Source organism: Chanodichthys erythropterus, chromosome 20, assembly GCF_024489055.1.
Source record: "Chanodichthys erythropterus isolate Z2021 chromosome 20, ASM2448905v1, whole genome shotgun sequence".
Classification (NCBI taxonomy): domain Eukaryota; kingdom Metazoa; phylum Chordata; class Actinopteri; order Cypriniformes; family Xenocyprididae; genus Chanodichthys; species Chanodichthys erythropterus.
In genome coordinates, this window is record NC_090240.1 from 14404417 (window position 1) to 14426377 (window position 21961).

Below are 21961 nucleotides of genomic sequence, written 5' to 3' on the forward strand. Positions count from 1 at the left end.
CCACGCACACAATATACAGCAGAAATGTGTGCCCGGATTAGTTTCGTGTCATGTGCCAATGACAGTGACTGTGCCAACGATGACAAATGCTGCAGCAATGGATGTGGACGTCAGTGTATGCCTCCAGTTACAGGTATATTATGTTATATGTTATTTTATATTATATTTTACTGCAGGGCTGTTGAATGCTTGAATCTGATTGGATGACAAATGTTCTAAGGTGTACAATTATTTTCAGTGAAATACATGGCTAAAGTAGTTCCAGGCCGGTCTTGACCGCATTACACTTCCATATCACTTCACCAAACTATTTCAGTTACTGCAAATGTCCTTACAGCCTAAAACAGCAAAAGAACCAAAAAACCCAATGAAAAAGACATTCAGCATTCAGTGATATGGTTTCTCTGTCATGTGTCTGTATAACAGAAAAGCCAGGAGTGTGTCCACGCAGACAATATGCAGCAGAAATGTGTGCCCAGATTCGTTTCGTGTCATGTGCCGATGACAGTGACTGTGCCAACAATGAGAAATGCTGCAGCAATGGATGTGGACGTCAGTGTATGCCTCCAGTTACAGGTATATTATATTATATTAATTGTATTATATTATATTATATTATATTATATTATATTATATTATATTATATTATATTATATTATATTATATTATATTATATTATATTATATTATATTGCAGGGCTGTTGAATGCTTGAATATGATTGGCTGACAAATGTTCTAAGTTGTGCGATTATTTTCAGTGAAATACACGGCTAAAGTAGATCCATGCAGGTCTTGACCGCATTACACTTACATATCACTTCACCAAACTTTTTCAGTTACTGCAAAGATCCTTACAACGTAAAACAGCAAAAGAACCAAAAACCCCAATGAAAAAGACATTCAGCATTCAGTGATATGGTTTCTCTGTCATGTGTCTGTATAACAGAAAAGCCAGGAGTGTGTCCACGCAGACAATATACAGCAGACATGTGTGCCCAGATTCGTTTCGTGTCATGTGCCGATGACAGTGACTGTGCCAACAATGAGAAATGCTGCAACAATGGATGTGGACGTCAGTGTATGCCTCCAGTTACAGGTATATTATATTATATTATATTATATTATATTATATTATATTATATTATGTTATATTATATTATATTATATTATATTATATTATATTATATTATATTATATTATATTATATTATATTATATTATATTATATTATATTATATTATACTGCAGGCCTGTTGAATGCTTGAATATGATTGGCTGACAAATGTTCTAAGTTGTGCGATTATTTTCAGTGAAATACATGGCTAAAGTAGATCCATGCAGGTCTTGACCGCATTACACTTACATATCACTTCACCAAACTTTTTCAGTTACTGCAAAGATCCTTAAAACGTAAAACAGCAAAAGAACCAAAAACCCAATGGAAAAAGACATTCAGCATTCAGTGATATGGTTTCTCTGTCATGTGTCTGTATAACAGAAAAGCCAGGAGTGTGTCCACGCAGACAATATACAGCAGACATGTGTGCCCAGATTCGTTTCGTGTCATGTGCCGATGACAGTGACTGTGCCAACAATGAGAAATGCTGCAGCAATGGATGTGGACGTCAGTGTATGCCTCCAGTTACAGGTATATTATATTATATTATATTATATTATATTATATTATATTATATTATATTATATTATATTATATTATATTATATTATATTATATTATATTATATTATACTGCAGGCCTGTTGAATGCTTGAATATGATTGGCTGACAAATGTTCTAAGTTGTGCGATTATTTTCAGTGAAATACACGGCTAAAGTAGATCCATGCAGGTCTTGACCGCATTACACTTACATATCACTTCACCAAACTTTTTCAGTTACTGCAAAGATCCTTACAACGTAAAACAGCAAAAGAACCAAAAACCCCAATGAAAAGGACATTCAGCATTCAGTGATATGGTTTCTCTGTCATGTGTCTGTATAACAGAAAAGCCAGGAGTGTGTCCACGCAGACAATATACAGCAGACATGTGTGCCCAGATTCGTTTCGTGTCATGTGCCGATGACAGTGACTGTGCCAACAATGAGAAATGCTGCAACAATGGATGTGGACGTCAGTGTATGCCTCCAGTTACAGGTATATTATATTATATTAATTATATTATATTATATTATATTATATTATATTATATTATATTATATTATATTATATTATATTATATTATATTATATTATATTATACTGCAGGCCTGTTGAATGCTTGAATATGATTGGCTGACAAATGTTCTAAGTTGTGCGATTATTTTCAGTGAAATACATGGCTAAAGTAGATCTATGCAGGTTTTGACCGCATTACACTTCCATATCACTTCACCAAACTATTTCAGTTACTGCAAAGATCCTTACAACGTAAAACAGCAAAAGAACCAAAAAACCCCAATGAAAAAGACATTCAGCATTCAGTGATATGGTTTCTCTGTCATGTGTCTGTATAACAGAAAAGCCAGGAGTGTGTCCACGCAGACAATATGAAGCAGAAATGTGTGCCCGGATTAGTTTCATGTCATGTGCCGATGACAGTGACTGTGCCAACGATGAGAAATGCTGCAACAATGGATGTGGACGTCAGTGTATGCCTCCAGTTACAGGTATATTATATTATATTATATTATATTATATTATATTATATTATATTATATTATATTATATTATATTATATTATATTATATTATATTATATTATATTATATTATATTATATTATATTATATTATATTATATTATATTGCAGGGCTGTTGAATGCTTGAATATGATTGGCTGACAAATGTTCTAAGTTGTGCGATTATTTTCAGTGAAATACATGGCTAAAGTAGATCCATGCAGGTCTTGACCGCATTACACTTACATATCACTTCACCAAACTATTTCAGTTACTGCAAAGTTCCTTACAACGTAAAACAGCAAAAGAACCAAAAAACCCCAATGAAAAAGACATTCAGCATTCAGTGAAATGGTTTCTCTGTCATGTGTCTGTATAACAGAAAAGCCAGGAGTGTGTCCACGCAGACAATATGCAGCAGAAATGTGTGCCCAGATTCGTTTCGTGTCATGTGCCGATGACAGTGACTGTGCCAACGATGAGAAATGCTGCAGCAATGGATGTGGACGTCAGTGTATGCCTCCAGTTACAGGTATATTATATTATATTATATTAATTATATTATATTATATTATATTATATTATATTATATTATATTATATTATATTATATTATATTATATTATTATATTATATTATATTATATTATATTGCAGGGCTGTTGAATGCTTGAATATGATTGGCTGACAAATGTTCTAAGTTGTGCGATTATTTTCAGTGAAATACACGGCTAAAGTAGCTCCATGCAGGTCTTGACCGCATTACACTTACATATCACTTCACCAAACTATTTCAGTTACTGCAAAGATCCTTACAACGTAAAACAGCAAAAGAACCAAAAAACCCCAATGAAAAAGACATTCAGCATTCAGTGAAATGGTTTCTCTGTCATGTGTCTGTATAACAGAAAAGCCAGGAGTGTGTCCACGCAGACAATATGCAGCAGAAATGTGTGCCCAGATTCGTTTCGTGTCATGTGCCGATGACAGTGACTGTGCCAACAATGAGAAATGCTGCAGCAATGGATGTGGACGTCAGTGTATGCCTCCAGTTACAGGTATATTATATTATATTAATTATATTATATTATATTATATTATATTATATTATATTATATTATATTATATTATATTATATTATATTATATTATATTATATTATATTATATTATATTGCAGGGCTGTTGAATGCTTGAATATGATTGGCTGACAAATGTTCTAAGTTGTGCGATTATTTTCAGTGAAATACACGGCTAAAGTAGCTCCATGCAGGTCTTGACCGCATTACACTTACATATCACTTCACCAAACTTTTTCAGTTACTGCAAATGTCCTTACAACGTAAAACAGCAAAAGAACCAAAAACCCCAATGAAAAAGACATTCAGCATTCAGTTATATGGTTTCTCTGTCATGTGTCTCTATAACAGAAAAGCCAGGAGTGTGTCCACGCAGACAATATGCAGCAGACATGTGTACCCAGATTCGTTTCGTGTCATGTGCCGATGACAGTGACTGTGCCAACAATGAGAAATGCTGCAGCAATGGATGTGGACGTCAGTGTATGCCTCCAGTTACAGGTATATTATATTATGTTATATGTTATTTTATATTATATTTTACTGCAGGGCTGTTGAATGCTTGAATCTGATTGGATGACAAATGTTCTAAGGTGTACAATTATTTTCAGTGAAATACATGGCTAAAGTAGTTCCAGGCCGGTCTTGACCGCATTACACTTCCATATCACTTCACCAGACTATTTCAGTTACTGCAAAGATCCTTGCAACGTAAAACAGCAAAAGAACCAAAAACCCCAATGAAAAAGACATCCAGCATTCAGTGATATGGTTTCTCTGTCATGTGTCTGTATAACAGAAAAGCCAGGAGTGTGTCCACGCAGACAATATGCAGCAGACATGTGTGCCCAGATTCGTTTCGTGTCATGTGCCGATGACAGTGACTGTGCCAACAATGAGAAATGCTGCAGCAATGGATGTGGACGTCAGTGTATGCCTCCAGTTACAGGTATATTATATTATATTATATTATATTATATTATATTATATTATATTATATTATATTATATTATATTATATTATATTATATTATATTATATTATATTATATTATATTATATTATACTGCAGGCCTGTTGAATGCTTGAATATGATTGGCTGACAAATGTTCTAAGTTGTGCGATTATTTTCAGTGAAATACACGGCTAAAGTAGATCCATGCAGGTCTTGACCGCATTACACTTCCATATCACTTCACCAAACTATTTCAGTTACTGCAAAGATCCTTACAACGTAAAACAGCAAAAGAACCAAAAAACCCCAATGAAAAAGACATTCAGCATTCAGTGATATGGTTTCTCTGTCATGTGTCTGTATAACAGAAAAGCCAGGAGTGTGTCCACGCAGACAATATGCAGCAGAAATGTGTGCCCAGATTCGTTTCGTGTCATGTGCCGATGACAGTGACTGTGCCAACAATGAGAAATGCTGCAGCAATGGATGTGGACGTCAGTGTATGCCTCCAGTTACAGGTATATTATATTATATTATATTATATTATATTATATTATATTATATTATATTATATTATATTATATTATATTATATTATATTATATTATATTATATTATATTATATTATCTTATATTATATTATACTGCAGGCCTGTTGAATGCTTGAATATGATTGGATGACAAATGTTCTAAGTTGTGCGATTATTTTCAGTGAAATACACGGCTAAAGTAGATCCATGCAGGTCTTGACCGCATTACACTTCCATATCACTTCACCAAACTATTTCAGTTACTGCAAAGATCCTTACAACGTAAAACAGCAAAAGAACCAAAAAACCCCAATGAAAAAGACATTCAGCATTCAGTGATATGGTTTCTCTGTCATGTGTCTGTATAACAGAAAAGCCAGGAGTGTGTCCACGCAGACAATATGCAGCAGAAATGTGTGCCCGGATTAGTTTCGTGTCATGTGCCGATGACAGTGACTGTGCCAACGATGAGAAATGCTGCAACAACGGATGTGGACGTCAGTGTATGCCTCCAGTTACAGGTATATTATATTATATTATATTATATTATATTATATTATATTATATTATATTATATTATATTATATTATATTATATTATATTATATTATATTATATTATATTATATTATATTATATTATATTATATTATATTATATTATATTATATAGTAAGGCTGATGAATGCTTGAATCTGAGTTTAAAAAGCTTTCAGGATGATGTGTTCCCATCTTTTCATCAGTCATTTTAATGGCTGTTTTAGATCATGATTGACTTTCTCCATAGCATTTTACTATCCTCAATAAAATCCAAATGGGTCGCACATTTTATCATTAGCATCGTTCATGCCAATATTGACACTTTTGAAGGCCGTTGGTGAACGCGACTACAGTGATTCGCACGCCACTCATGCAAAATTAAACAATTGGGCTTTAGTCACAGTCATATTGTGCAGACAATTGATCCGTTCCGTTCATACAGCTTATAAAAGCTCAGAACGCGCAATGTATACAATAAATTAATAGTCTGATGATTCTACGTTTCGGTGTGTTGGCGCTCAGAGTACCGGCAACATGTGAGAAGTGCTGGTGTGCGAGAAGTGCCGGTACTGCGTACTGGCCCACTTCGAGCACTGACTGTTAGTACTAATAAAACCGATCTCTGGGGGCCCAAAAGTGCGTGGGCTCTTACAATCATCCTAACTTTCCCCCCCTTAGCGGAACCCCCGGTAACAGAAAAGCCAGGAGTGTGTCCACGCACACAATATACAGCAGAAATGTGTGCCCGGATTAGTTTCGTGTCATGTGCCAATGACAGTGACTGTGCCAACGATGACAAATGCTGCAGCAATGGATGTGGACGTCAGTGTATGCCTCCAGTTACAGGTATATTATATTATGTTATATGTTATTTTATATTATATTTTACTGCAGGGCTGTTGAATGCTTGAATCTGATTGGCTGACAAATGTTCTAAGGTGTACAATTATTTTCAGTGAAATACATGGCTAAAGTAGTTCCAGGCCGGTCTTGACCGCATTACACTTCCATATCACTTCACCAGACTTTTTCAGTTACTGCAAAGATCCTTACAACGTAAAACAGCAAAAGAACCAAAAACCCCAATGAAAAAGACATTCAGCATTCAGTGATATGGTTTCTCTGTCATGTGTCTGTATAACAGAAAAGCCAGGAGTGTGTCCACGCAGACAATATGCAGCAGAAATGTGTGCCCAGATTCGTTTCGTGTCATGTGCCGATGACAGTGACTGTGCCAACAATGAGAAATGCTGCAGCAATGGATGTGGACGTCAGTGTATGCCTCCAGTTACAGGTATATTATATTAATTATATTATATTATATTATATTATATTATATTATATTATATTATATTATATTATATTATATTATATTATATTATATTATATTATATTATATTATATTATATTATATTATACTGCAGGGCTGTTGAATGCTTGAATATGATTGGCTGACAAATGTTCTAAGTTGTGCGTTTATTTTCAGTGAAATACACGGCTAAAGTAGATCCATGCAGGTCTTGACCGCATTACACTTCCATATCACTTCACCAAACTATTTCAGTTACTGCAAAGATCCTTACAACGTAAAACAGCAAAAGAACCAAAAACCCCAATGAAAAAGACATTCAGCATTCAGTGATATGGTTTCTCTGTCATGTGTCTGTATAACAGAAAAGCCAGGAGTGTGTCCACGCAGAAAATATGAAGCAGAAATGTGTGCCCGGATTCGTTTCGTGTCATGTGCCGATGACAGTGACTGTGCCAACAATGAGAAATGCTGCAGCAATGGATGTGGACGTCAGTGTATGGCTCCAGTTACAGGTATATTATATTATATTATATTATATTATATTATATTATATTATATTATATTATATTATATTATATTATATTATATTATATTATATTGCAGGGCTGTTGAATGCTTGAATATGATTGGCTGACAAATGTTCTAAGTTGTGCGATTATTTTCAGTGAAATACACGGCTAAAGTAGCTCCATGCAGGTCTTGACCGCATTACACTTACATATCACTTCACCAAACTATTTCAGTTACTGCAAATGTCCTTACAGCCTAAAACAGCAAAAGAACCAAAAACCCCAATGAAAAAGACATTCAGCATTCAGTGATATGGTTTCTCTGTCATGTGTCTGTATAACAGAAAAGCCAGGAGTGTGTCCACGCAGACAATATAAAGCAGAAATGTGTGCCCGGATTAGTTTCGTGTCATGTGCCGATGACAGTGACTGTGCCAACGATGAGAAATGCTGCAACAACGGATGTGGACGTCAGTGTATGCCTCCAGTTACAGGTATATTATATTATATTATATTATATTATATTATATTATATTATATTATATTATATTATATTATATTATATTAATTATATTATATTATATTAATTATATTATATTATATTATATTATATAGCAAGGCTGATGAATGCTTGAATTTGAGTTTAAAAAGCTTTCAGGATGATGTTTTCCCATCTTTTCATCAGTCATTTTAATGGCTGTTTTAGATCATGATTGACTTTCTCCATAGCATTTTACTATCCTCAATAAAATCCAAATGGGTCGCACATTTTATCATTTGCGTCGCTCATGCCAATATTAACACTTTTGAGGGCCGCTGGTGAACGCAACTACAGTGATTCGCACGCCACTCATGCAAAATTAAACAATTGTGCGTCAGTCAAAGTCATATTGTGCAGACAATTGATCCGTTCAGTTCGTACAGCTCATAAAAGCTCAGAACGCACAATGTATACATTAAATTAATAGTCTGATGATTCTACATTTCGGTGTGTTGGCGCTCAGAGTACCGGCAACATGTGAGAAGTGCCGGTACTGCGTACTGGCCCACTTCGAGCACTGACTGTTACTACTAATAAAACCGATCTCTGGGGGCCCAAAAGTGTGTGGGCCCTTAGAATCATCCTAACTTTCCCCCCCTTAGCGGAACCCCCGATAACAGAAAAGCCAGGAGTGTGTCCACGCACACAATATACAGCAGAAATGTGTGCCCGGATTAGTTTCGTGTCATGTGCCAATGACAGTGACTGTGCCAACGATGATAAATGCTGCAGCAATGGATGTGGACGTCAGTGTATGCCTCCAGTTACAGGTATATTATATTATATTATATTATATTATATTATATTATATTATATTATATTATATTATATTATATTATATTATATTATATTATATTATATTTTATTATATTAAACTGCAGGGCTGTTGAATGCTTGAATCTGATTGGCTGACAAATGTTCTAAGGTCTGCAATTATTTTCAGTGAAATACACGGCTAAAGTAGTTCCAGGCAGATCTTGACCGCATTACACTTCCATATCACTTCACCAAACTATCTCAGTTACTGCAAAGATCCTTACAACGTAAAACAGCAAAAGAACCAAAAACCCAATGAAAAAGACATTCAGCATTCAGTGATATGGTTTCTCTGTCATGTGTCTGTATAACAGAAAAGCCAGGAGTGTGTCCACGCAGACAATATGCAGTAGAAATGTGTGCCCGGATTCGTTTCGTGTCATGTGCCGATGACAGTGACTGTGCCAACAATGAGAAATGCTGCAGCAATGGATGTGGACGTCAGTGTATGCCTCCAGTTACAGGTATATTATATTATATTATATTATATTATATTATATTATATTATATTATATTATATTATATTATATTATATTATATTATATTATATTATAATGCAGGGCTGTTGAATGCTAGAATCTGATTGGCTGACAAATGTTCTAAGGTCTGCAATTATTTTCAGTGAAATACACGGCTAAAGTAGTTCCAGGCAGTCTTGACCTCATTACACTTCCATATCACTTCACCAAACTATTTCAGTTACTGCAAATGTCCTTACAGCCGAAAACAGCAAAAGAACCAAAAAACCCAATGAAAAAGACATTCAGCATTCAGTGATATGGTTTCTCTGTCATGTGTCTGTATAACAGAAAAGCCAGGAGTGTGTCCACGCAGACAATATGCAGCAGAAATGTGTGCCCAGATTCGTTTCGTGTCATGTGCCGATGACAGTGACTGTGCCAACAATGAGAAATGCTGCGGCAATGGATGTGGACGTCAGTGTATGCCTCCAGTTACAGGTATATTATATTATATTATATTATATTATATTATATTATATTATATTATATTATATTATATTATATTATATTATATTATATTATATTATATTATATTTATTATAATACAGGGCTGTTGAATACTTGAATCTGGTTGTCTGTACTGATTGTACTTTAAATACACGGCTAAAGTAGTTCCAGGCAGTCTTGACCGCATTACACTTCCATATCACGTCACCAAACTATTTCAGTTACTGCAAATGTACTTACAGCCTCAAACAGCAAAAGAACCAAAAAACCCAATCAAAAAGACATTCAGCATTCATTGATATGGTTTTTCTTTCATGTGTCTGTATTACAGAAAAGCCAGGAGTGTGTCCACGCAGACAATATAAAGCAGAAATGTGTGCCCGGATTAGTTTCGTGTCATGTGACGATGACAGTGACTGTGCCAATGATGAGAAATGCTGCAACAACGGATGTGGACGTCAGTGTATACCTCCAGTTACAGGTATATTATATTATATTATATTATATTATATTATATTATATTATATTATATTATATTATATTATATTATATTATATTATATTATATTATATTATATTTTATTATATTATATTTAGTGCTGGGCAACGATTAAATATTTTAATCGCGATTAATCGCATGATTTTTCTGCGATTAATCGCGATTAATCGCAGCATGCACAAAATTCAATAATGAAATCAAAAGTAGTGTATTGCGTAATTTTATTCTTTCAAAGTACTGCTGTATGAACAAAAGTGCAATAGAGAATACGAACCAACGTCACACCTCATTGCATGCCGGAGCGGCGCCACCATTTTGACAGGATCGCCCTCTATTACTCGTACTGAAATTAATACGGATTCTTGCTTACCTTTTGTTTTGTTTCTGCCATTAAGTGGAACGTTAACATTTTTAATGGTATCGTTTGCATGGAATAGAAGCTATTTTATCGCATCGCATGATCATTTTATTTATTTTTTCACTGAAGTTTTGTAGGATTTCGTTTACAGTGTTGATCTGTTTACCGTGTCGCACGCTGGACACTCACTGCTGCTTCAGCCATCGTATGAATATCATCGTATGAATATCCAAATAAATCTATGTAATTAACACACTGAGAAAAGTCGATTCATTTATTTGTTGGAAACGTTTAAATGATGCTTAAACGATATTGAGTAGGCCTACAATTGTTGTCATTGTAATTCCCCTTTTCCATGATCACAGATGAGGAGAATCAGAGATTATGGGTCAAATTCAGCGGACAGACGGATACGAACACACTGTATTTTTATATTTATTTTAACAAATGACAACCACACTAAGCTACCTTTATAAAACCGTTATGAAGAAAATTTATAAAATGGTTACATTTTAAGTGATACTGAAAGTTTATATTTTGGTCTCATCCGTTTTTCTGCATGTGCTTTATTTGTAAATAGAATTTGGTATCTTTAATCAGTGCCGCGTTAAGCCTTCGTGGGGCCCTGGGCTAACGAACGCAAAGGCCCCATTTTTTATGAACATGCACACGGCTTCTGTCTCGCGCACAGACGCGCGTGCTAAAAGTCTTTGGCTGCGGAAAGATGCGTTCGGCGTGTGCACTGCGCACTATATAGTGGACTTTTGTTTTCAAGCACTCAATTCACTTTCGCATGGGCTGTTGTACAGTACACACACGGTCCGTGCCATCACAAAAATTGGGCTGCACGCGGACGGGGAGCGCGGATGTCTGCGAACCCTCTTGATGACGAAAATTACGCGATGCGAACGCCCGAAGTATACCTTGGTATTAAGCCTGTAATAGCGGGCCACCAATCCAGCCATATGCACGTGCATACCCAGACGCTACTATGCACACTGTCCTGGTTGTATTCCTGCGTGCGTGTCCGCTGCGCGCCTGTGACTCTTGATTCAGGTGTGACAACGATGCGTTTTAAAACGCAAAAGAGGATTGTCTCGCGGGCCCCCCCAAGTTTTCGGGGCCCTGGGCTGCAGCCCATGTTGCCCATTAGGATAACACGGCCCTGTCTTTAATATCAGTCTAAGTGCATTAAGCGTTTTCTTGAGATGACATGAGAGGAAACCGTTTAAGATATAAACGTGCTGCATTCATATTTTGGGCTCATTTGCGTATCTCCACACAGTATGCTTTAATAAACATGTACAGAATTGTTGGTCACATGAAGCGTTTTGTTAAGCATTTGAAAGTCCCCGTCAAGTTCTGCTAATTCACGAGTGCAGTGAGAGTCAGACTCGCAAAGGTAATGTTAATTATTAAACCAAACGAAATCAAAACGTTCAAAAACACTTAGCAATGTGATTCTTTTATTGAGTGATAAGCAGTGGGTACCTTTTTCCATTTTTCTGTCCGCACCAGATATTTTCTTTTTCGCGCTGTAGCTCTCTTAGGCACACAACAAATGCTTTCATTGGTTGAGACGCGTGATGACGCTCATCCCAAGCAGCCAGTAGCCTACTGATAAACATCCCACCCCTCCTGTGACCCATGGTTTGTGTTGTATTCGGTTGTAGTCTATCTATGTGTATTCAAACGCAGTGAGCAAAGGACTTTCAAAATAAAAAGTACGTTAACGCGCGATAAACTAATTGTCGGCGTTAATTAATTAATGCGTTAACGCGATAAAAACGCGTTAACTTGCCCAGCCCTAATTATATTATATTATACTGCAGGGCTGATGAATGCTTGAATCTGAGTTTAAAAAGCTTTCAGGATGATGTTTTCCCATCTTTTCATCAGTCATTTTAATGGCAGTTTTAGATCATGATTGACTTACTCCATAGCGTTTTACTATCCTCAATAAAGTCCAAATGGGTCGCACATTTTATCATTAGCGTCGCTAATGCCAATATTAACACTTTTGAAGGCCGCTGGTGAACGCGACTACAGTGATTCGCACGCCACTCATGCTAAATTAAACAATTGTGCTTCAGTCACAATCATATTGTGCAGAAAATTGATCCGTTCCGTTCATACAGCTTATAAAAGCTCAGAACGCGCAATGTATACAATAAATTAATAGTCTGATGATTCTACATTTCGGTGTGTTGGCGCTCAGAGTACCGGCAACATGTGAGAAGTGCTGGTGTGCGAGAAGTGCCGGTACTGCGTACTGGCCCACGTCGAGCACTGACTGTTACTACTAATAAAACCGATCTCTGGGGGCCCAAAAGTGCGTGGGCTCTTAGAATCATCCTAACTTTCCCCCCCTTAGCGGAACCCTTGGTAACAGAAAAGCCAGGAGTGTGTCCACGCACACAATATGAAGCAGAAATGTGTGCCCGGATTAGTTTCGTGTCATGTGCCAATGACAGTGACTGTGCCAACGATGACAAATGCTGCAGCAATGGATGTGGACGTCAGTGTATGCCTCCAGTTACAGGTATGTTATGTTATGTTATCTTATCTTATCTTATGTTATGTTTTATTATATTATAATGCAGGGCTGTTGAATGCTTGAATCTGATTGGCTGACAAATGTTCTAAGGTGTGCAGTTATTTTCAGTAAAATACACGGCTAAAGTAGTTCCAGGCAGTCTTGACCTCATTACACTTCCATATCACTTCACCAAACTATTTCAGTTACTGCAAATGTACGTACAGCCTCAAACAGCAAAAGAACCAAAAAACCCAATGAAAAAGACATTCAGCATTCAGTGATATGGTTTCTCTGTCATGTGTCTGTATAACAGAAAAGCCAGGAGTGTGTCCACGCAGACAATATGAAGCAGAAATGTGTGCCCGGATTCGTTTCGTGTCATGTGCCGATGACAGTGACTGTGCCAAAGATGAGAAATGCTGCAGCAATGGATGTGGACGTCAGTGTATGCCTCCAGTTACAGGTATATTATATTATATTATATTATATTATATTATATTATATTATATTATATTATATTATATTATATTATATTATATTATATTATATTATATTATATTATATTATATTATATTATATTATACTGCAGGGCTGTTGAATGTTTGAATCTGATTGGCTGACAAATGTACCAAGGTGTGCAATTATTTTCAGTGAAATACACGGTTAATGTAGTTCCAGGCAGGTCTTGACCACATTATACTTCCATATCACTTCACCAAACTATTTCAGCTACTGCAAATGTACTTACAGCCTCAAACAGCAAAAGAACCAAAAAACCCAATGAAAAAGACATTCAGCATTCAGTGATATGGTTTCTCTGTCATGTGTCTGTATTACAGAAAAGCCAGGAGTGTGTCCACGCAGAAAATATGAAGCAGAAATGTGTGCCCGGATTCGTTTCGTGTCATGTGCCGATGACAGTGACTGTGCCAAAGATGAGAAATGCTGCAGCAATGGATGTGGACGTCAGTGTATGCCTCCAGTTACAGGTATATTATATTATATTATATTATATTATATTATATTATATTATATTATATTATATTATATTATATTATATTATATTATATTATATTATACTGCAGGGCTGTTGAATGCTTGAATCTGATTGGCTGACAAATGTACCAAGGTCTGCAATTATTTTCAGTGAAATACACGGTAAAAGTAGTTCCAGGCAGTCTTGACCACATTATACTTCCATATCACTTCACCAAACTATTTCAGCTACTGCAAATGTACTTACAGCCTCAAACAGCAAAAGAACCAAAAAACCCAATGAAAAAGACATTCAGCATTCATTGATATGGTTTCTCTGTCATGTGTCTGTATTACAGAAAAGCCAGGAGTGTGTCCACGCAGACAATATAAAGCAGAAATGTGTGCCCGGATTAGTTTCGTGTCATGTGCTGATGACAGTGACTGTGCCAACGATGAGAAATGCTGCAGCAATGGATGTGGACGTCAGTGTATGCCTCCAGGTATATTATATTATATTATATTATATTATATTATATTATATTATATTATATTATATTATATTTATTATATTATATTATATTATATTATATTATATTATATTATATTATATTATATTATATTATATTAACTGCAGGGCTGATGAATGCTTGAATCTGAGTTTAAAAAGCTTGCAGGATGATGTTTTCCCATCTTTTCATCAGTCATTTTAATGGCTGTTTTAGATCATGATTGACTTTCTCCATAGCGTTTTACTATCCTCAATAAAATCCAGATGGGTCGCACATTTTATCATTAACGTCCTCATGCCAATATTAACACTTTTGAAGGCCGCTGGTGAACGCGCCTACAGTGATTCACACGTCACTCATGGAAAATTAAACAATTGGGCTTCAGTCACAGTCATATTGCGCAGACAATTGATCCGTTCCGTTCATACAGCTTATAAAAGCTCAGAACGTGCAATGTATACATTAAATTAATAGTCTGATGATTCTACATTTTGGTGTGTTGGCGCTCAGAGTACCGGCAACATGTAAGAAGTGCTGGTGTGCGAGAAGTGCCGGTACTGCGTACTGGCCCACTTCGAGCACTGACTGTTACTACTAATAAAACCGATCTCTGGGGGCCCAAAAGTGCGTGGGCCCTTAGAATCATCCTAACTTTCCCCCCCTTAGCGGAACCCCCGATAACAGAAAAGCCAGGAGTGTGTCCACGCACACAATATACAGCAGAAATGTGTGCCCGGATTAGTTTCGTGTCATGTGCCAATGACAGTGACTGTGCCAACGATGATAAATGCTGCAGCAACGGATGTGGACGTCAGTGTATGGCTCCAGTTACAGGTATATTATATTATATTATATTATATTATATTATACTGCAGGACTGTTTAATGCTTGAATCTGATTGGCTGACAAATGTTCTAAGGTGTGCAATTATTTTCAGTGAAATACACGGCTAAAGTAGTTCCAGGCAGTCTTGACCTCATTACACTTCCATATCACTTCACCAAACTATTTCAGTTACTGCAAATGTACTTACAGCCTCAAACAGCACAAGAACCCAAAAACCCAATGAAAAAGACATTCATCATTCAGTGATATGGTTTCTCTGTCATGTGTCTGTATAACAGAAAAGCCAGGAGTGTGTCCACGCAGACAATATGAAGCAGAAATGTGTGCCCGGATTCGTTTCGTGTCATGTGCCGATGACAGTGACTGTGCCAAAGATGAGAAATGCTGCAGCAATGGATGTGGACGTCAGTGTATGCCTCCAGTTACAGGTATATTATATTATATTAAACTGCAGGGCTGTTGAATAATTGAATCTGATTGGCTGACAAATGTTCTAAGGTGTGCAATTATTTTCAGTGAAATACACGGCTAAAGTAGTTCCAGGCAGTCTTGACCTCATTACACTTCCATATCACTTCACCAAACTATTTCAGTTACTGCAAATGTACTTACAGCCTAAAAAAGCAAAAGAACCAAAAAACCCAATGAAAACAACATTCATTGGTATGGTTTCTCTGTCATGTGTCTGTATAACAGAAAAGCCAGGAGTGTGTCCACGCAGACAATATACAGCAGACATGTGTGCCCGGATTCGTTTCGTGTCATGTGCCGATGACAGTGACTGTGCCAAAGATGAGAAATGCTGCAGCAATGGATGTGGACGTCAGTGTATGCCTCCAGTTACAGGTATATTATATTATATTATATTATATTATATTATATTATATTATATTATATTATATTATATTATATTATATTATATTATATTATATTAAACTGCAGGGCTGTTGAATGCTTGAATCTGATTGGCTGATAAATGTTCTAAGGTGTGCAATTATTTTCAGTGAAATACATGGCTAAAGTAGTTCCAGGCAGTCTTGACCTCAATACACTTCCATATCACTTCACCAAACTATTTCAGTTACTGCAAATGTACTTACAGCCTTAAACAGCAAAAGAACCAAAAAACCCAATGAAAAAGACATTCAGCATTCATTGATATGGTTTCTCTGTCATGTGTCTGTATAACAGAAAAGCCAGGAGTGTGTCCACGCAGACAATATAAAGCAGAAATGTGTGCCCGGATTAGTTTCGTGTCATGTGCCGATGACAGTGACTGTGCCAACGATGAGAAATGCTGCAGCAATGGATGTGGACGTCAGTGTATGCCTCCAGGTATATTATATTATATTATATTATATTATATTATATTATATTATATTATATTATATTATATTATATTATATTATATTATATTATATTATATTATATTATATTATATTATATTATATTATATTATATTATATTATATTATACTGCAGGGCTGATGAATGCTTGAATCTGAGTTTAAAAAGCTTGCAGGATGATGTTTTCCCATCTTTTCATTAGTCATTTTAATGGCTGTTTTAGATCATGATTGACTTTCCCCATAGCGTTTTACTATCCTCAATAATATCCAAATGGGTCGCACATTTTATCATTAACGTTGCTCATGCCAATATTAACACTTTTGAAGGCCGCTGGTGAGCGCTACAGTGATTCGCACGCCACTCATGGAAAATTAAACAATTGGGCTTCAGTCACAGTCATATTGTGCAGACAATTGATCCGTTCAGTTCAGTTCGTACAGCTTATAAAAGCTCAGAAGGCGCAATGTATACATTAAATTAATAGTCTGATGATTCTACGTTTCGGTGTGTTGGCGCTCAGAGTAACGGCAACATGTAAGAAGTGCTTGTGTGCGAGAAGTGTTGGTACTGGGTACTGGCCCACTTCGAGCACTGACTGTTACTACTAATAAAACCGATCTCTGGGGGCCCAAAAGTGCGTGGGCCCTTAGAATCATCCTAACTTTCCCCCCCTTAGCGGAACCCCCGGTAACAGAAAAGCCAGGAGTGTGTCCACGCACACAATATGAAGCAGAAATGTGTGCCCGGATTAGTTTCGTGTCATGTGCCAATGACAGTGACTGTGCCAACGATGACAAATGCTGCAGCAACGGATGTGGACGTCAGTGTATGGCTCCAGTTACAGGTATATTATATTATATTATATTATATTATATTATATTATATTATATTATATTATATTATATTATATTATATTATATTATATTATATTATATTATATTATATTATATTATATTATATTATATTATATTATATTATATTATAATGCAGGGTTGTTGAATGCTTGAACCTGATTGGCTGACAAATGTTCTAAGGTGTGCAATTATTTATAGTAAAATACACGGCTGATGAAGTTCCAGGCAGTCTTGACCTCATTACACTTCCATATCACTTCACCAAACTATTTCAGTTACTGCAAATGTCCTTACAGCCTCAAACAGCAAAAGAACCAAAAAACCCAATGAAAAAAACATTCATCATTCAGTGATATGGTTTCTCTGTCATGTGTCTGTATAACAGAAAAACCAGGAGTGTGTCCACGCAGACAATATGAAGCAGAAATGTGTGCCCGGATTCGTTTCGTGTCATGTGACGATGACAGTGACTGTGCCAACGATGAGAAATGCTGCAGCAATGGATGTGGACGTCAGTGTATGCCTCCAGTTACAGGTATATTATATTATATTATATTATATTATATTATATTATATTATATTATATTATATTATATTATATTATATTATATTATATTATATTATATTATATTATATTAAACTGCAGGACTGTTGAATGCTTGAATCTGATTGGCTGACAAATGTTCTAAGGTGTGCAATTATTTTCAGTAAAATACACGGCTGATGAAGTTCCAGGCAGTCTTGACCTCATTACACTTCCATATCACTTCACCAAACTATTTCAGTTACTGCAAATGTACTTACAGCCTCAAACAGCAAAAGAACCAAAAAACCCAATGAAAACAACATTCATTGATATGGTTTCTCTGTCATGTGTCTGTATAACAGAAAAGCCAGGAGTGTGTCCACGTAGACAATATGAAGCAGAAATGTGTGCCCGGATTCGTTTCGTGTCATGTGCCTATGACAGTGACTGTGCCAACAATGAGAAATGCTGCAGCAATGGATGTGGACGTCAGTGTATGCCTCCAGTTACAGGTATATTATATTATATTATATTATATTATATTATATTATATTATATTATATTATATTATATTATATTATATTATATTATATTTTATATTATATTATATTATATTATATTATATTATATTATATTATATTATATTATATTATATTATATTAAACTGCAGGACTATTGAATGCTTGAATCTGATTGGCTGACAAATGTTCTAAGGTGTGCAATTATTTTCAGTGAAATACACGGCTAAAGTAGTTCCAGGCAGTCTTGACCTCATTACACTTCCATATCACTTCACCAAACTATTTCAGTTATTGCAAATGTACTTACAGCCTCAAACAGCAAAAGAACCAAAAAACCCAATGAAAAAGACATTCAGCATTCATTGATATGGTTTCTCTGTCATGTGTCTGTATAACAGAAAAGCCAGGAGTGTGTCCACGCAGACAATATAAAGCAGAAATGTGTGCCCGGATTAGTTTCGTGTCATGTGCCGATGACAGTGACTGTGCCAACGATGAGAAATGCTGCAGCAATGGATGTGGACGTCAGTGTATGCCTCCAGGTATGTTATATTATATTATATTATATTATATTATATTATATTATATTATATTATATTATATTATATTATATTATATTATACTGCAGGGCTGTTGAATGCTTGAATCTGAGTTTAAAAAGCTTGCAGGATGACGTTTTCCCATCTTTTCATCAGTCATTTTAATGGCTGTTTTAGATCATGATTGACTTTCTCCATAGCGTTTTACTATCCTCAATAAAATCCAGATGGGTCGCACATTTTATCATTAACGTCCTCATGCCAATATTAACACTTTTGAAGGCCGCTGGTGAACGCGACTACAGTGATTCGCACGTCACTCATGCTAAATTAAACAATTGGGCTTCAGTCACAGTCATATTGTGCAGACAATTGATCCGTTCCGTTCATACAGCTTATAAAAGCTCAGAACGCGCAATGTATACATTAAATTAATAGTCTGATGATTCTACGTTTTGGTGTGTTGGCGCTCAGAGTACCGGCAACATGTGAGAAGTGCTGGTGTGCGAGAAGTGCCGGTACTGCGTACTGGCTCACTTCGAGCACTGACTGTTACTACTAATAAAACAGATCTCTGGGGGCCCAAAAGTGCGTGGGCTCTTACAATCATCCTAACTTTCCCCCCCTTAGCGGAACCCCCGGTAACAGAAAAGCCAGGAGTGTGTCCACGCACACAATATACAGCAGAAATGTGTGCCCGGATTAGTTTCGTGTCATGTGCCAATGACAGCGACTGTGCCAACGATGACAAATGCTGCAGCAATGGATGTGGACGTCAGTGTATGCCTCCAGTTACAGGTATATTATATTATATTATATTTTACTGCAGGGCTGTTGAATGCTTGAATCTGACTGGCTGACAAATGTTCTAAGGTGTGCAATTATTTTCATTAAAATACACGGCTAAAGTAGATCCATGCAGGTCTTGACCGCATTACACTTCCATATCACTTCACCAAACTATTTCAGTTACTGCAAAGATCCTTACAACGTAAAACAGCAAAAGAACCAAAAACCCCAATGAAAAAGACACTCAGCATTCAGTGATATGGTTTCTCTGTCATGTGTCTGTATAACAGAAAAGCCAGGAGTGTGTCCACGCAGACAATATGAAGCAGAAATGTGTACCCGGATTCGTTTCGTGTCATGTGCCGATGACAGTGACTGTGCCAAAGATGAGAAATGCTGCAGCAATGGATGTGGACGTCAGTGTATGCCTCCAGTTACAGGTATATTATATTATATTATATTATATTATATTATATTATATTATATTATATTATATTATATTATATTATATTATATTATATTATATTATATTATTATATTATATTAATTACATTTTATTATATTATATTATATTATATCATATTATATTATATTTTACTGCAGGGCTGTTGAATGCTTGAATCTGATTGGCTGACAAATGTTCTAAGGTGTGCAGTTATTTTCAGTGAAATACACGGCTAAAGTAGTTCCAGGCAGTCTTGACCTCATTACACTTCTATATCACTTCACCAAACTATTTCAGTTACTGCAAATGTACTTACAGCCTCAAACAGCAAAAGAACCAAAAAACCCAATGAAAAAGACATTCAGCATTCAGTGATATGGTTTCTCTGTCATGTGTCTGTATAACAGAAAAGCCAGGAGTGTGTCCACGCAGACAATATGAAGCAGAAATGTGTGCCCGGATTCGTTTCGTGTCATGTGCCGATGACAGCGACTGTGCCAAAGATGAGAAATGCTGCAGCAATGGATGTGGACGTCAGTGTATGCCTCCAGTTACAGGTATATTATATTATATTAATTATTATATTATATTATATTATATTATATTATATTATATTATATTATATTATATTATATTATATTATATTATATTATATTATATTAAACTGCAGGGCTGTTGAATGCTTGAATCTGATTGGCTGACAAATGTTCTAAGGTGTGCAGCTATTTTCAGTGAAATACACGGCTAAAATAGTTCCAGGCAGTCTTGACCTCATTACACTTCCATATCACTTCACCAAACTATTTCAGTTACTGCAAAGGTCCTTACAGCCTAAAACAGCAAAAGAACCAAAAAACCCAATGAAAAAGACATTCAGCATTCATTGATATGGTTTCTCTGTCCTGTGTCTATATAACAGAAAAGCCAGGAGTGTGTCCACGCAGACAATATAAAGCAGAAATGTGTGCCCGGATTAGTTTCGTGTCATGTGCCGATGACAGTGACTGTGCCAACGATGAGAAATGCTGCAGCAATGGATGTGGACGTCAGTGTATGCCTCCAGGTATATTATATTATATTATATTATATTATATTATATTATATTATATTATATTATATTATATTATATTATATTATATTATATTATATTATATTATATTATATTATATTATACTGCAGGGCTGATGAATGCTTGAATCTGAGATTACAAAGCTTTCAGGATGATGTTTTCCCATCTTTTCATCAGTCATTTTAATGGCTGTTTTAGATCATGTTTGACTTTCTCCATAGCATTTTA

At 35.9% G+C, this 21961-nt stretch overlaps 5 protein-coding genes across 6 annotated transcripts in view; 4 read left to right on the plus strand and 1 right to left on the minus strand.

The window, feature by feature from the left end:
* haus8 (HAUS augmin like complex subunit 8) overlaps positions 1–21961 on the minus strand; it is a 191224-nt gene that overhangs the window by 135986 nt on the left and 33277 nt on the right. The gene's annotated exons all lie outside the window — the stretch shown is intronic.
* Positions 25–6460, plus strand: LOC137008771 (prestalk protein-like). Its single transcript, XM_067370486.1, has 14 exons — positions 25–133; positions 427–576; positions 947–1096; positions 1498–1647; positions 2004–2153; positions 2515–2664; positions 3057–3206; positions 3581–3730; positions 4101–4250; positions 4549–4698; positions 5071–5220; positions 5603–5752; positions 6290–6333; positions 6446–6460. The coding sequence occupies exons 1-14, from the start codon at positions 25–27 to the stop codon at positions 6458–6460; spliced, it is 1818 nt and encodes a 605-aa protein (XP_067226587.1).
* On the plus strand, positions 6505–8663 carry LOC137008772 (perlwapin-like). The gene is made up of 5 exons (XM_067370487.1): positions 6505–6613; positions 6912–7061; positions 7442–7591; positions 7933–8082; positions 8593–8663. Exons 1-5 carry the CDS (start codon positions 6505–6507, stop codon positions 8661–8663), a joined length of 630 nt encoding a protein of 209 aa, XP_067226588.1.
* On the plus strand, positions 8791–14937 carry LOC137008773 (papilin-like). Its single transcript, XM_067370488.1, has 9 exons — positions 8791–8899; positions 9260–9409; positions 9755–9911; positions 10183–10394; positions 13162–13311; positions 13622–13771; positions 14148–14297; positions 14643–14786; positions 14921–14937. Exons 1-9 carry the CDS (start codon positions 8791–8793, stop codon positions 14935–14937), a joined length of 1239 nt encoding a protein of 412 aa, XP_067226589.1.
* Positions 15521–21860, plus strand: LOC137008774 (prestalk protein-like). Its single transcript, XM_067370489.1, has 13 exons — positions 15521–15629; positions 15920–16069; positions 16338–16487; positions 16833–16976; positions 17667–17834; positions 18230–18379; positions 18733–18882; positions 19290–19433; positions 20061–20228; positions 20510–20659; positions 21072–21221; positions 21584–21727; positions 21844–21860. The coding sequence occupies exons 1-13, from the start codon at positions 15521–15523 to the stop codon at positions 21858–21860; spliced, it is 1794 nt and encodes a 597-aa protein (XP_067226590.1).

Bases quoted from the DNA above. Each gene is read 5' to 3' on its own strand.
- LOC137008773 (XM_067370488.1), top strand. From the start codon at position 8,791: ATGTGTGCCCGGATTAGTTTCGTGTCATGTGCCAATGACAGTGACTGT. The intron at 9,912-10,182 runs ATATTATATTAT...GAACCAAAAAAC, and splicing joins CCTCCAGTTACAGGTATATT to CCAATCAAAAAGACATTCAG. The intron at 14,298-14,642 runs GTATATTATATT...TCTGTATTACAG, and splicing joins GTGTATGCCTCCAGTTACAG to AAAAGCCAGGAGTGTGTCCA.
- LOC137008771 (XM_067370486.1), top strand. From the start codon at position 25: ATGTGTGCCCGGATTAGTTTCGTGTCATGTGCCAATGACAGTGACTGT. The intron at 3,731-4,100 runs GTATATTATATT...TCTCTATAACAG, and splicing joins GTGTATGCCTCCAGTTACAG to AAAAGCCAGGAGTGTGTCCA. The intron at 5,221-5,602 runs GTATATTATATT...TCTGTATAACAG, and splicing joins GTGTATGCCTCCAGTTACAG to AAAAGCCAGGAGTGTGTCCA.
- LOC137008774 (XM_067370489.1), top strand. From the start codon at position 15,521: ATGTGTGCCCGGATTAGTTTCGTGTCATGTGCCAATGACAGTGACTGT. The intron at 17,835-18,229 runs GTATATTATATT...TCTGTATAACAG, and splicing joins GTGTATGGCTCCAGTTACAG to AAAAACCAGGAGTGTGTCCA. The intron at 21,222-21,583 runs GTATATTATATT...TCTATATAACAG, and splicing joins GTGTATGCCTCCAGTTACAG to AAAAGCCAGGAGTGTGTCCA.
- LOC137008772 (XM_067370487.1), top strand. From the start codon at position 6,505: ATGTGTGCCCGGATTAGTTTCGTGTCATGTGCCAATGACAGTGACTGT. The intron at 6,614-6,911 runs GTATATTATATT...TCTGTATAACAG, and splicing joins GTGTATGCCTCCAGTTACAG to AAAAGCCAGGAGTGTGTCCA. The intron at 8,083-8,592 runs GTATATTATATT...GTTGGCGCTCAG, and splicing joins GTGTATGCCTCCAGTTACAG to AGTACCGGCAACATGTGAGA.